The sequence below is a fragment of the Eublepharis macularius genome, chromosome 17 (assembly GCF_028583425.1).
Source record: "Eublepharis macularius isolate TG4126 chromosome 17, MPM_Emac_v1.0, whole genome shotgun sequence".
In the NCBI taxonomy this organism is placed as follows: domain Eukaryota; kingdom Metazoa; phylum Chordata; class Lepidosauria; order Squamata; family Eublepharidae; genus Eublepharis; species Eublepharis macularius.
This window is the reverse complement of record NC_072806.1, coordinates 14,246,355-14,259,988: the sequence shown is the minus strand read 5'-3', so window position 1 is coordinate 14,259,988 and position 13,634 is coordinate 14,246,355. Positions and strand designations below refer to the sequence as shown.

At 43.9% G+C, this 13,634-nt stretch overlaps 1 protein-coding gene across 1 annotated transcript in view; it reads left to right on the top strand.

Annotated features, from left to right (window-relative positions):
* Positions 1-13,634, top strand: part of LOC129344885 (trichohyalin-like) — a 43,441-nt gene that overhangs the window by 9,662 nt on the left and 20,145 nt on the right. The window contains exons 5-11 of the mRNA XM_055001800.1: positions 256-438; positions 5,132-5,252; positions 7,462-7,652; positions 8,483-8,572; positions 9,217-9,370; positions 11,127-11,180; positions 12,553-12,668. Coding sequence (XP_054857775.1) covers positions 256-438; positions 5,132-5,252; positions 7,462-7,652; positions 8,483-8,572; positions 9,217-9,370; positions 11,127-11,180; positions 12,553-12,668 — 909 coding nt within the window. The remainder of the gene's footprint in view (positions 1-255; positions 439-5,131; positions 5,253-7,461; positions 7,653-8,482; positions 8,573-9,216; positions 9,371-11,126; positions 11,181-12,552; positions 12,669-13,634) is intronic.

Sequence of the window (13,634 nt, the reverse complement as noted above, 5' to 3'; positions counted from 1 at the left end):
AAAGCAAATACTCACAGTATTGACTAAGACAGCCCTGGGCAGCACATGGTCCATGTAGACTACAGGAGACTTATAATAACATAATAATAATAACATTCAATTTATATACCGCCCTTCACAACAACTTAATGCCCACTCAGAGCAGTTTACAAAGTATGTCATTATTATGGGAACCAAGCTACTTTTAAAAAGGCATATTTCCAGTCCACATGAGTGCAGATGTTTGAGATGCTGTTCTCATATTGCTTTCCACAGGAACATACTTACGTGGAAGATATAAGGCAGAAGCTTAAGGATGAAGGAATTGACCCGAAAGCCTCAGTAGATGAACAGCTTTGTTATGTTTGGAGCCTGTTCCTGCACAGTCGAGAGAAGTTGCATTCTGCCACCAGCGAGTTAGAGCAACTCAGACAACAGCAAGTGGAAGAGATGAAAGAGGTAGACATGATGAAGCACTGATAGCAAATATATGGTTGCTTACCAAAGGGAGAAATCTAAGGCATGACTACTCAGAAGTAAGTCACAGGTGATTCAGTGAGGCTTATTGCGAGGAAGGCTTCCTTAGGACTGCAAATAAGTCTCTCTACACAAGACGCCTAAGCCATGTTTGTCAAGTGCTGGGAGATGCAATGTTAGCCGGGAAGCATAGTCTTACAAGATGGAGCTGGCAGAGATCGCTCCGGAAAGGATGGATTCTCTCATAGCCCTCCACTGCCTCTGGTGTGCTGGACTGTCTCCCCTTCCAGAACCTTTGCCCTGTCACCATCCCTGCTTAAAACTTTGAATTAACTAAGCCTTGGCAAGGCAAAGACTCCAGGAGGGGAGAAAGTCCAGTATGCCAAATGTGGTGGAAGGCTGTGAAAAAATCCGTCCTCTCTGAAGTGATCTCCACTGGCTCTGTTATTTAAAACTACGCTTCCCAGCTAACATTGAGTCTCCTGACACTGAAGTACACATCAGAAGTTTTGTGTAGAGATCCAGAGGAGTTAGCCATGTTAGTCTGTAGTAGCAAAATAGTAGAGTCCAGTAGCACCTTTAAGACTAACCAACTTTATAGTAGCATAAGCTTTCAAGAGCTACAGCTTCCTTCTTCAGATGCATGTGTAGAGAGACTCAGTGTTAGCCAGGACTGATTCTGTTAAATTCAGTGGCTGGCCTTTACTGGCCATGGTAGCCATTTGTCCAGTTTACATCTGGAATCTTTTACAACCCCAAGTGCTCTGACACTTTATTTTATGTCATTTATATCCTGCTTTCTCCCCCACGGGGTCCCAAAGCAATTTATATCTTCCTCCTTTCCTCCATTTCATCCTCACAACAGCCCTGTGAGGTAGGTTAGACTGAGTGTGACTGGCCCACGGCCACTCAGCAAGCTTCCATAGCAGAGTGGCGATTCGAACCAGGGTCTCACGGATCCTAGTCTGACACTCTAAGCACTATGTAACGCTGGCTATCACACTGTCTGTGTCCTCAAGAGAGAAATAAACTCCAGCATCTGAGGCAAGCATTTCTGACACTTCATCTATAGATTCTTTGACTGAGAGAATGAGAGTGATTTTATCAACAGCAAAATTGAACTACCATATAATGGTGAACTACAGAAGTTTTACCTTCTGCGTGCGTGCGTGTGTGTGTGTTACTCATTAAGCCTAATACGCCCTGTAGCATCTGGAAAAGCTCAACTAAATGAGGATTTTGCTGACACAAGAATGGTGGAGAAGAAGGCTTTCTTCACTGTTTATCACTGCTGTCTCGTGGGCCTGCAAATGGGCTTCACGGTCCGCTTGGTCAGATTCGGTGCAAGTCGTTTGCTAGCTCTGCACTAACCTAGCGTAGTGGAATGTTGAGAATGCCCTATATAAGATAGGATTTGTTCATGCGTTATGTTCAATGTTTGCTTAAAGTACCATTTAATATAAAGCGATGTCTGAGCATTTTACTGCTGTATGAACATGTTATAAAAGTCTTTGCTTTTTCTCCATCTAACCGTGAATCTTCTCATGGGGCTGGTAAGCATTGGAATGATGCATTTTTACCCTACAGGTCATGCTGTGGGCAACTACTGAGGATTCGTGAGGTATCTATAGAGACACGACTGACTCTAGCGCACGGTTGCGTGCGAACAAGCCCTGATTCAGCCTTCTCATTCTTAGTACCTTTCAAAGATGTCCATAAATATGATTTTTATCTTTTTTTCTATTTTATTTCCTGCTTTTCTTGCAGTAAGAGAAAGCAGTTCCCCCCCCTTACCTCTTCGTTTCCTGGTTATGTGCTAGAATTCACATCTAGTTATCAAAATTTTGGTATGTTAACAGTGAAAAAACACACAGAACACAATCCACAGGGAACTTTCCTGTGCGAATCTTGTTGAAATGAATGAGATTTGCGCAGGAGCACATCCTGTGACTGCTGTTCATTTCAGTAAGAGTAGTGACTGTGCTTTGCAAGCTTCAAAGTGAGAAATAAAGACAACAGGATAGAAAGGGACAAGGGGCTTTTTTCTTTCTGACGCAAATTATTGATTTCCTTTATCGGTTGTCACCAGTCTAACAGCGCCAAGCCAGACTTTGCCACGCTGCTCAGGGACCCAAAGCCTTCTTCCCAGGTAGTACAGAAGCTGCCCACGTCAAGTTTTGAAAGACTTATTTTCAACTGCCTTTCCCTGCTGTGAGCAAGAGAGGCAGCCAAGTAAGCCAGCCTTGTCCTGCGATGAACAAAGGAAGCGCAAAGAACATGTCCGGATCTATGTCATTTGGCTTTTTGAAAGTAATGAGACCAAGATAGCCTTCCTGGATGGGTGTCATTTCACTCCCACCCACCCCGCCCTAGGAGAGAGTCCTCAACTCTCTTTGTTGGGTATTGCCCTGTGTGATCTGGGAATATGTTTTAAAGAAAATGAAATACGTGTTATTTCCAGAATGTATCTCCACTTAAGAATTAGAAGTTGGTTGTGTGGCCAGGGGCTGGGGAGGGATGCCAGCTGAGACCCATTAAACTCTTATTGATGGATGCTTTAGATCAGTGGCTTTCAAACTGAGTCCCAGGGAACCCTAGGGTTTGTCTGGTGATTCCTCAAGGTGAAGATCAGTAATGGTGATGAAACTTTCCTGCAGGACAGTCTGTCTGCCACAAGGGATCTTCCCCTGAAAGGCAGAACCCCTAGGGAGTGTTGTGTAGTAGGAGAAGGTTCTCGTGCAGGTGACCGTGAGTTGCAAGAGGCTTGGCAAAAGCCCCAAGGCCCTTGCAGCTCGTGTGCCAAGCTGCCTGTGGACACGCAAGGGGATTTCCAGGCAGACAGGCTGATGTGGGAAAAGTTCTTGTGAGGTAGATAAGATCAGAATTTTTGGTGTATTTTTGGAATACATGCGCTTTGAGCTAGGCTTGATCCTGGCAGGGTCCGGATTGCTGATGATGTCAATTTCTGGAAACATGGAGATCACAGGAAATGAGCAAAATCACCCACAGAGAGGAGCACTGTTTCTTGAGCAATTATGGGATGAACTCCTTTCCGTGCCATTCGAAGTGAGTCAGAGCGTTCTTTATTGTCCAGTTATGCAAAGCAGTAGCTCCCTCTGCTGCCTGTTAAAAAAAATTGTAAACAGCTGTATTGGCCCATGCAAAATCCAGAAAAAGCAATATAATTGTGTTAACACCTTTTGTTTGCAAGCGCTGTCATCCTCACCCATCTGACAGTAATGACACTGTTATAACTTGCTGGGTTGTTGCTACTGAGATAATGTTTGTGACGGTGCTTTGAATACTCTGTAAAGATATTTCCCTACCCCAGAGAGTCTCTTCCATTCAGTGCACCCTAAACCTCCAAGGTACGCTGTGCAGTCACACAACCCATTCAGATCTCCCCCACAAATGCATTTTAAAAGTTGCTTCGCTCCACCAGTTAAAGGGAAACTCCAGCAAGAAGCTATAGAGTTGGTATTAGTATGCAGATTTGATTTACTCATGCTTGACCTCATTTGGTCTTAGGAATAGTTAAGACCCTGCAGAAAGTAATTGCTGTTCCTTACAGGTTTATGGACTATACTAATCTTTCTTTCTCAATTTATCTCCCACTGGAGTAACCCACGCCCACTCTGATTACACTGTATACTCTTGTGTCTGGAACTTGAGTTCGTTCATGTGTGAGCTACAATAGCACACCTATGATTTGGGATTACAGGATTACAGCTGAACATCAAGAAGACAAAAGTAATGACTACTGAGGAAATACACAATTTTAAAATTGACAGGGAGGGAATTGAAATTGTTCCAGATTTTCTATTCCTTGGCTCAATCATCAGCCAAAAGGGAGACTGCAGTGAAGAAATCAGAAGAAGATTAAGACTTGGAAAAGCAGCTGTGAGGGAGCTGGAGAAGATCCTTAAAGATAAAGATGTCTCTTTGGGAACCAAGATCAAGATAATCCAAACTATGGTATTTCCCATTACTATGTATGGATGGACGGTGAAGAAAGCTGACAGGAAGAAAATTTCAAATGGATTCATTTGAAATGTGGTGCTGGATGAGAGTTTTGCAGATACCATGGATGGCCAAAAAGACAAATAAGTGGGTACTAGATCAAATCAAGCCTGAATTGTCCCTAGAAGCTAAAACTGAGGTTATTGTACTTTGGTCACATCATGAGAAGACAAGATTCTCTGGAAAAGTCAATAATACTAGGGAAAGTGGAAGGCAGTAGGAAAAGAGGAAGAACTAAATCGAGGTGGCTTGACTCAATAAAAGAAGCTACATCCTCCAGTTTGCAGGATCTGAGCAAGTCTGTTAACGATAGGACGTTTTGGAGATCTTTTATTTTAGGCTCTCCATAGGTTGGGGGCGACTTGACAGCACATAACACACACACATCTTGGAATACTGGCTCTTTTGGCCCTTTTTGGACCAACCCCCCTACCCTGCCCTTCTTTGGTTGGTATCTTTATGTTTGTATATTTCTGTCCACTTTATGCATCTGGCAAAGTGGGTTCTGGCTTTTGAAACGTTTTGCCCCAGTGATTCCTGAAGGTAGTGCTGCAAACTAATATGACTAAACCCTTGGAACTGATTTCTTGCCCATCTCAAGCGTTCTGGTGTACAGTTTGGGAACGACCAACTTCGACTGTTGTCCTTCTTTCAGGTGGAAAACTACGTGGGCCATGTCCGCAACTTAACAGAGGCACGAGATGCTCTTGCAACTGAATTCGAGAAAGAAAATGCGCAACTTAGAACGGAATTCACAAAGCTGCAGCTTGAACATGGTAATATCTCTGTCTCTGTTAAGTTTATCAGGTCCAGGGCCCTCAAGGCATGAAGCATGTTCTGGCATCTCTGAGCAAGTACAGGCAGTAATCAGGGAAAGCATTAACTTTTCTCTGTGGGGTTCTGCCACCGCCTCCTCTTGCAGAAGCGAATCAGGACTCAGATGTGGAAAAGGCACGGCTCTCCACTTCACATGTACCCTCTCCCCCAGCTCATCCACCATATTCTAAATAGTGTTACAGGAGAGGTGGTGCATTATTTGACTCTGCTTTTTGTATTTTGGGGATGGATAGGGGTGGAATTGATACTTGGGGTGCTGTGGGATCAACATAAAAGTCTGGTTGTTTATTCAGAGAACCTGATAGACAGATTATTAGAATGATATGTCAATTGGTGTTTCTTATTAACGCCGGAACCAGCCTCTAGTGACATGGGGCCACCACTGGGGACTGGGCCAGGGAAAATACAGGGAAACCTGCAATGTGGAAGCTCCGTTAGTGCTGCGCTGTATTGGCAGCTGCAGCAGCAGAGTGGAGACTACACACGCTCATCCCTCTGTGGGAAACAATAGAGTTACCGTGAGGATCAGGAAGGGACAACTGTGTATTCTGCCTTGAGCTCCTTTGAGAACACGTGGGATAAAAATGGAAATCACTGTTATGTGTGCATGCATACACGTACACTTCTCCTGTAGCTGCTTAAATTAGTGCCATGAGGATCTAAAGATGCACGCTTTGGGGCTGGAGGAGGAGAGAGTCACCGTCGTGGGTTTGGCATGATTGTTTCTGCTTTCTGCTTACTTGACTGGCGGCTTCCCATTTCTGTCTCTGCTGCTCATCCTCAATGCCTCTGTGTAGTCCTTTAGTAAGCAGAGGGGTACAGTGAAAGCCTTAAGGGCTTTTTCCATTTGTAGAGCAGATAGAACTGGCAACCAAGTGAAAACGTGACATAGATTTGCCCTGGGTTTTTTCCAGGCTGATACGTGGAATTGGATGGTGGGTGGGGAGTGAGGTAGCCATGCCCTTTTCCAGCAACTAGGCTGCCTCTGCTCTTCCATTTTTTATTTGAGTTCATTAGGCAAGACTGTCTTTGTTCTCTCCAGCCTGCTTATTTAGTTGCTTTCCCGCCATCTGCTCAGGCCAGGAAGGTTTTGTGAGTGCTGCTGGCAGCAGCAGGACAATTTTTTATCAAGCCAAAGACGAGCTTCTCTCATAGGGTGCAGCTTTGAAGGGTGGTAGGCTGAAATCACACATGGCAACCAGAATGAATGCTTCCATTGCCATTCAAGAGATTTGTTTGCTGCTCTGAGAAATTAGGAAATAAAGCCTAGTTACAAAGGGCCTCTCTCATTCACATTCTATATCTGTACCGAGCTTCTTTCATACCCCGCATGTGCAAAGAAGCTCTGCCCAGAAACCAGGCCTGGGCTGTCCTCTGGAAAGAGTTTGCCCATTTATGCCCATGATGAGAGAGGGCACTTACACACACATTGTTTGCTCTGGCTTGGGTACTATTGGAAAGCAAGGATTTTCCCCGCTTCCTCACAGCATCGTGCTGCTTCCAAGCACCTCCAGGGTTCCCCACATCTTTTCTGCAGTCTTTCCCAAACTAGCTTTGATGCAGTGTTTTGAGAAAGATCACAGCAAAACCAGCCTGGCATCCCTGGGAATTAGAAAGTCCGGACAGATCCCACCCACTTTGGTGCCGTCTTCCCTGCCCCAGTTCCTCGCAGCAGCCATTTCCCTGCCCACCACTTGAGTGCTTATAAAGGAAAGGCAGTTGGCGTATTGTTATCATCACATGTCTATCATGTTCTCTGAATTCCTGCTTTTCATTTTTTTAAAGCCCCTTTCATTGTGTAGATATATGTCTTTCCTCTTCTCTGCCTGGTCAGGTTTATTCTGTCCCATGTAATAAATAGGCGAAGGGTGTGTAGCCATTTATCAACGACCACTGAAGAAGGCTTTATAGACCAAAGCATGTATGGTCAGTTGATTGCAGAGTTTGTTCTGGCTAACTGAATATGATCCTTATGTTTGCCATTATCCTGTTTTATAATTTTTCAGTATAAAGGAAAGGTGCTATGCTGAGGTGCCAACACGTGTTGTGGTCAATGAGAACATGGCTGATGGGTCCAGGCCTTTTTCCCTCTCAGCAAGTCCCCATGCTCCTTGTTCTGCTGGACAGCATGCGTGTTTGTCCTTTCAGAATCCCAGCAGAAGGAAGTGGAAGAGATGTTGGAACAGGAAGGTTTGCTGGATATAGCCCACAGCAGTCCCAGCGAGCAGATTGCCTACTTGCTGGTTGAAAGAAGTACACTGCTGGAGAAACTGGAAGGGCTGGAGCAAAGGTTGGGATCCCCCGTCTGTTTAGAAAACCTTTGCACTGCGCAGCTTCAGGTACCTATAGCTGGCTTCTGAACTCAGCTGCAAGGGTTTATTTTTCTCTTTTTTTCCCCAAGAAATATTTAACTTGCTGATTGTGCAGACCCTTGTTTAAAATGTGCTCTTAAAAATGCCACATTTGCCTATGTGGGAGATGGTGACCATTTCCCTAGAGAAGAGCTTACATCAGGGTTTCCCAACATGGCACCAGGGCACCCACCAGGATTTCTCCTGGCACCCGCCAAACTTTTCAGAATGAGGGCGGGAACATTATAAAGCAGGGCTTGTTGTTGGCTGCCCTCGTTCAAATAAAAGGGTCTCATTTGATTGTGTGAATTGCACAGTTGCAATAGCAGCCACAGCCCCTGCAGGGTTTGTGGTTCCATTCCCCCTTCAGCCTTTACTTCTTTTTATTCCCCCTTCTCTTTCTTTCTTCCCTTTGGATTTCCTTATTTTAAAAAAAAATTCCCTTCTGTGTTTCTTCTGTAAAGCAAGGAGGGAGGTACTGTGTTTGTCTCCGTCTCCTAAGGCAGCCATTTTTTGCTTGGTCCTGCCTTCTGCAGCAGCAATTTTGAGGTGGGACCATCTTTTCTCAAAATTCCAAAACTTCCTGAAGTTCAAATAGGTTGGTGATCACTGGCTTAAATGCTGTATTTTTCTTTGGTCAAAAATGGGCCAATGGACAACTGTAACATATATATCCTTATGGCCACATCTATCTATAGGAGCAAGAAAATGCACATCCATAGATAGTTCATATTTAACTAGCTTCTCAGTCCTCCCTTCCTCCCCCTCAGTACTTCTTGTATTGTAATTGCTTATGTGTAATTTTTTCGTGTGTGCAGGATGAATTGGATCACATCCATCAGACGCTAGAAGATGAGCTTCAGCAGCAGCGTGAATCCATGCAGCGCATCAAGGAGACCTTGAATAGGGTAAACACTTTGCCTTTTTTAATTTCTTGTGTAGCTCGGCTTCAAGAGGTACAGCTTCAGCATGATGGGAAATGTGACAATGGGATAAAGCAGGTCACTGGCCTTGTTGGGCCTGTGGGTACTTCTGAAATTTCGAACAAGGGTAGTGGGCAGCACCACAAAATACTACTGAGAGAGGGGCAATTTGGGGAGGTCCCAAGTGAAGCAACCTCCTATGAAGGGTGTAGCTGTTTCTGAACAGGTGCTCCTTATAGGCCCAAAGGAAACTTCTGAAATACCTCCTGATGCAGTGAGATTGAGGAAAGCCAGGATTGGCTCTTTGCTTTGGGGGAAAGATGTTTTGCAGAGGAAACGTATGGGTACCAGGAAACATATTGGTGGGCATCACTAGGATAGATAGTGGATTGGTGTTTAACGTCCCCTAGTCCACAGATCATGAACGTCCTGGGTGGACCCACAAACTGTATTAGAAGGAAGGTCACAGCTCCTGTCATCCTGCCTGCTTTTGCGTGCATTCTTGCACATGGCAATGCATCACCAGCTGCCTGCATCCATGTGCCTGGTGCCAGTTGCTGAACACTCTTGCGCAGAAAGGTCACCCAGCCACGTTCCGTTCTTTTATGAGAGTACGGTTTGTGTTTTAGTCTCATGCTGAAGAACTGGCAAGAGAGAGAGCCGTGCGCGAGCATGCGGAGCAAGACCTGGACGAAGCAGCGTGCAGGTTGCAGATGGCTCATGCAGAGATCCGGAAGTTGACAGAAGAACTGGACATGCAGAAGAAAGAGCAAAGCATGCTGGGTGAGTTATGATCCAGCAACTGCATGTAACTCACTTTTATCAGCATATCTCAGAGCTTGATTCTTTGGTCTTTACAGCATGATTTCCTGAATTGATTTCTTCAGCTATCTTCCAACTTCTGAAAATCCTTAAGTCCTCCCCTGAATCGCAATTCATGTAGCTCTTCATGTAGCGCTTTTGTACTGTGTCATGAAGGAAGTAATGCATTGATACAAATTATATTCACATATATGTTGTATATGGCAAAGAACCAGAAGGGTTGCCATCTGGGAATGAGTCTGATCAGAGTTTAGGAAGAGGGGAAATCAGATCAATTGTTTGATTGCTAGCAACTGTGACCCTGAAAGCTCCCATTGGCTAATGTTGAAAGGTCACCCTAGAACATTCAGTTATTGCAGGCTCTGGATTAGTTGTTCCCCCACATGGTGTGATCGAACCTCCTGTCCTACTTCTGGTCAGTCAATTCTTCAGACAAATTTGTAGCAGGGGTACATCCATAGCAACGTGTGGCAGCTTCCAGACAAGACCGTTCCGCCAGATCTCAGATAAAACTACTACAGGATTTCTATCTCAAGGGTTACCTGGGATGCACAAGCCAGTGAGAAATATATTAAGAATTGTAAGTACCGTTTTTAGGAACCTATTTGTGAACCAACATCTTTGAATGTAAATTTCAAATTTTTCTGTGATGTTCCATTTTTATGGCTAAATTCCCCCTTAATGCTGAAACTGAGACCAAGTTTTTGGAGAAGCTGTTTTGATTAACATGCTTCTGTGAATTTGAAAATCAAACTGGATCTTTGGTTTGTTTTAAGAATTAAGTATTTCTTTTCATGATGCCTTCTGTCCGTTTTTAGATGTGAGAGGTTCATACAGCATAGGTTGTTGTGGATTAACTACAACTGCTAAAGTTTTTATTCCTATGTTATAATTATCACTTTCTTTAATGAACACAGAGTAAACTTCAGCTATAGACAATATATTTGACAATGATTCCAGTTTATTGTAAAAATATGATAGTGCACTAGGAACTGTTATTTTTAGTATAAGGTAAACTATACCCGATTGGTATCTGGGCTTTGTATTGTACCCAGTGTAAATTTCTGTGAGGCCTTACAGACACTTTACCCATGCAGCTTTTCCAGATACTCCCAAATATTCTGGGGGTGAGAATTTAAAACTGCTAAAAGCTTAACACCGTATCATAATTGCACCATCAAACATAGTGTATTAATAGTAAAGTATAATGAAAGTTTTTACCATATTAGGGTCATTTAGGCAGCAATCCTCTAAAAATACTTTCATGAGCGTAAGCCACATTTGATAAAATGGAATTCACTTCTGAATAGACAAGATTACTCCCCTTGTCTCTCAGTCCCATGGGCATGTTTCATCTTTTCCTGTTCCTTTCTGTTGTGGCCTAATTGACCCCAATGGCCTTTTAAAGCTTCAAATTAAAAAAAACAAAAACATGAGTTTTTTTAAAACAACCTGAGGGTCACAGGAAAGATAACATATGTCACTGTAGTTAAACTTAGTGCAATTTTCTTCACCTTTGCTGGGCTACTTTGTCGTGTTTCCCCCATTAAAACCTAAATTAGAGGATTTGCTGGTGTGAAAATAGAGAACTTTCTAATATATACTGTAAGCCTTCTTGGCAGGAATTGCTGTAATACTTTTCTGCACAGTACCTAGTATGTTGTTTTACACTACTGTAAACAAGCATAAAAATCAATGTATCTTGATTTGCAATCAGCTCCAGCGGTGGCTGAAAACGTGAAAGAAGAGATGAGCAGAACAAGAGACAGTGGTAAGTCGGACCCTGACCAATCACACGTTTTGCATGTTTTTCAGAATACAAAAAGCTCTGCTGGCTCAGACCAAGGGTCCATCGATTCTAGCTCAACATCCTTATACCTGGAAAGGTCTCAAGCAGGGTACAAGAACATCAGCCCTCCCCTTTTATATGCCTCCATCATATAGTCTGATTCCGCACACGTTGGATAATGCACTTTCAATGCACTTTATCAATCGTTTGAGGTGGATTTTTTGTTCCACACCAAAAAAAATCCATTCCAAATGATCTATAAAGAGGATTGGAAGTGCATTATCCAACATGTGCGGAATCACTCATAGTACACAGAGCTATAGTGCCTCTTATGGAGGATCCATTCAGCAACCATTGACAAATAGACCTCTGTGAAACTGGGACTGACTGAGAGTAAAACTAAGACCCTTCTTTTCTGTACTCACTATGATGAGCGACTGAGAGCTGCAGAGAGAAAAGCAGAAGTGATTATATGATGCTCCCAGGTTCCAGTATTGCTCTCCTAATCCATTGACTTCTTCCCCTGACTGGGCTGGCTATAAATGTTTCCAGGTCAGGCCTGGGTCTTTGCCTAGGGAACAGACTGATTTGGCCATTTCCCTTTAACCCTCCCTCCTCCATAACATTCTTTTAGAACAGAACAGTGTTAGCATATATCCCACATCTCAGGCAGTCATTCCAGCAAGGCTTCAGAAACATAACTTGCTCACTCCCATGCTTGAATGGGGAGGCACAGAAGCAGAAGAGCTCAGAAAATCAAGCCGTGTCCTTGTATGCTGGCACAAGCAACCTGGGAAGCGCAGGGAATACCTGTCACAGGCTGTGTGTTTCCCTCTGGAGAGCTGTGCCTTTTCCACATCTGAGTCCTGATTCGCTTCTGCAAGAGGAGATGGTGGCAGAACCCCACAGACTGCACTGCTGCCAGTGGCTGGTGACAGATTCTGATTTGCCTAAGAAACTTGGTGAGAGTCTTGTGGCACTTGAAAGAATTAATGCATTTCCAACCATGTAAGCTCACATTTATACCCACAAAAATGTAAACTGCAAAACTTGTTAGTCTGCCAGGAACCACAAGAAAGTTCTTTTGTCTCTGATGCCACAGATCACCCTGCTGGAATTTTGATCTGTAAATAGACAACCGTTGCAGCAGAGAGAGAGGTTTTTTTTCCCCTCTTCTCTTTCCTTGCTGTGCTGGTCTTCCGCTTACAAGGAGTTTTTCCCACAGATGGGCAAAATGGGGTCCATCACCTGCAGTGTGAAGGCCTGTGTTCCATTCTGGTTCTCCTATAGGCATGAACCCAGGCCTTAGAAAAGCCAGTGTCTGCCTTGCTCATGGTTTCCAATTTGCCTCTAGAAGCTTCTGAGCTGCAGAAAGCCAAAGAGCATAACATCCGACTGGACAAAGAGATCCTGGCTTTGCGCAACAGAGTCCGATTTCTTGATTCCGAGAGAAAAACCATGTTGGACCAGGTAGGTCTGAGCCACTAAAGCAGAAATGCGGGTTTGTTATTTATCGAGATCAGTAACCTGGCCCAGCACTGGGAACAAGGAACGGCTCCCAACATTGAGAACTCCTAGTGATATATTGACCTAATTCATCTCTACCCCGCTTTTCTCCCCAAGGAGCTTTGCATCATTCTCTTCTCCATGTTATCCTCACAATAAACCTGTGTGGTCGGTTAAGCTGAGAGGCTGTGACTGACTGAAGCTTCCATGACAGTGAGCTTCCATGGCAGAACAAGGATTTGAACCTGGGTTTCCCAAATCCTAGTCTGACACTCTAACTACTACACAACAGTGTCTCTTGATTGCAATGTTGATCGGGAGGCTTTGCTTTAATGAGTTGTACTGCAAATCAGTGTGGCATAACGATTCGCATGTTGAACTTGGAGTGGGAAGACCTGGGTTCATGTTCCTCACTGGGTGGCCTTGTCTCTGTTGTTCTGTCTCACCCTAATCTAAATCTCAGGGTTGCTATGACTGGAGAAAAATGGGATCGATCCATCCATGTACATCAGCCTAAACTCTTTGAAAGAAGAAACACCTCAGAGTGATAGATAAACGGGGTCAGTGGATGAACACATGAAAAAGACTGCCAGAGTCGAGCTGGTTTTTATAGACGTTGCATGCCAACATTGCATGCAGCTTTACATTGTAAGGCTGTATCTCTCCCGAAGGGAGATACAGCTTTGCAATGTGTTCAGCATCTTTCCTGGTTCCCCTTAAAAGCAGGTGTAGATGACTGAGTGCTAGTTTGAACTTTAAACCGAGAATTGTTTAAACATTATTCAAACATGCATACCAAATGCCATTTACTCAGTGATCAAGGAGGTCCGTATCTCAGAAAAATAGCAAACGCAAAACCTGGTGAGCTAATCCAGAAGCCTTGCTTAGCTCAGACAAAAGAGTCTTGTTTTGGAACAAACAGATGGCCTC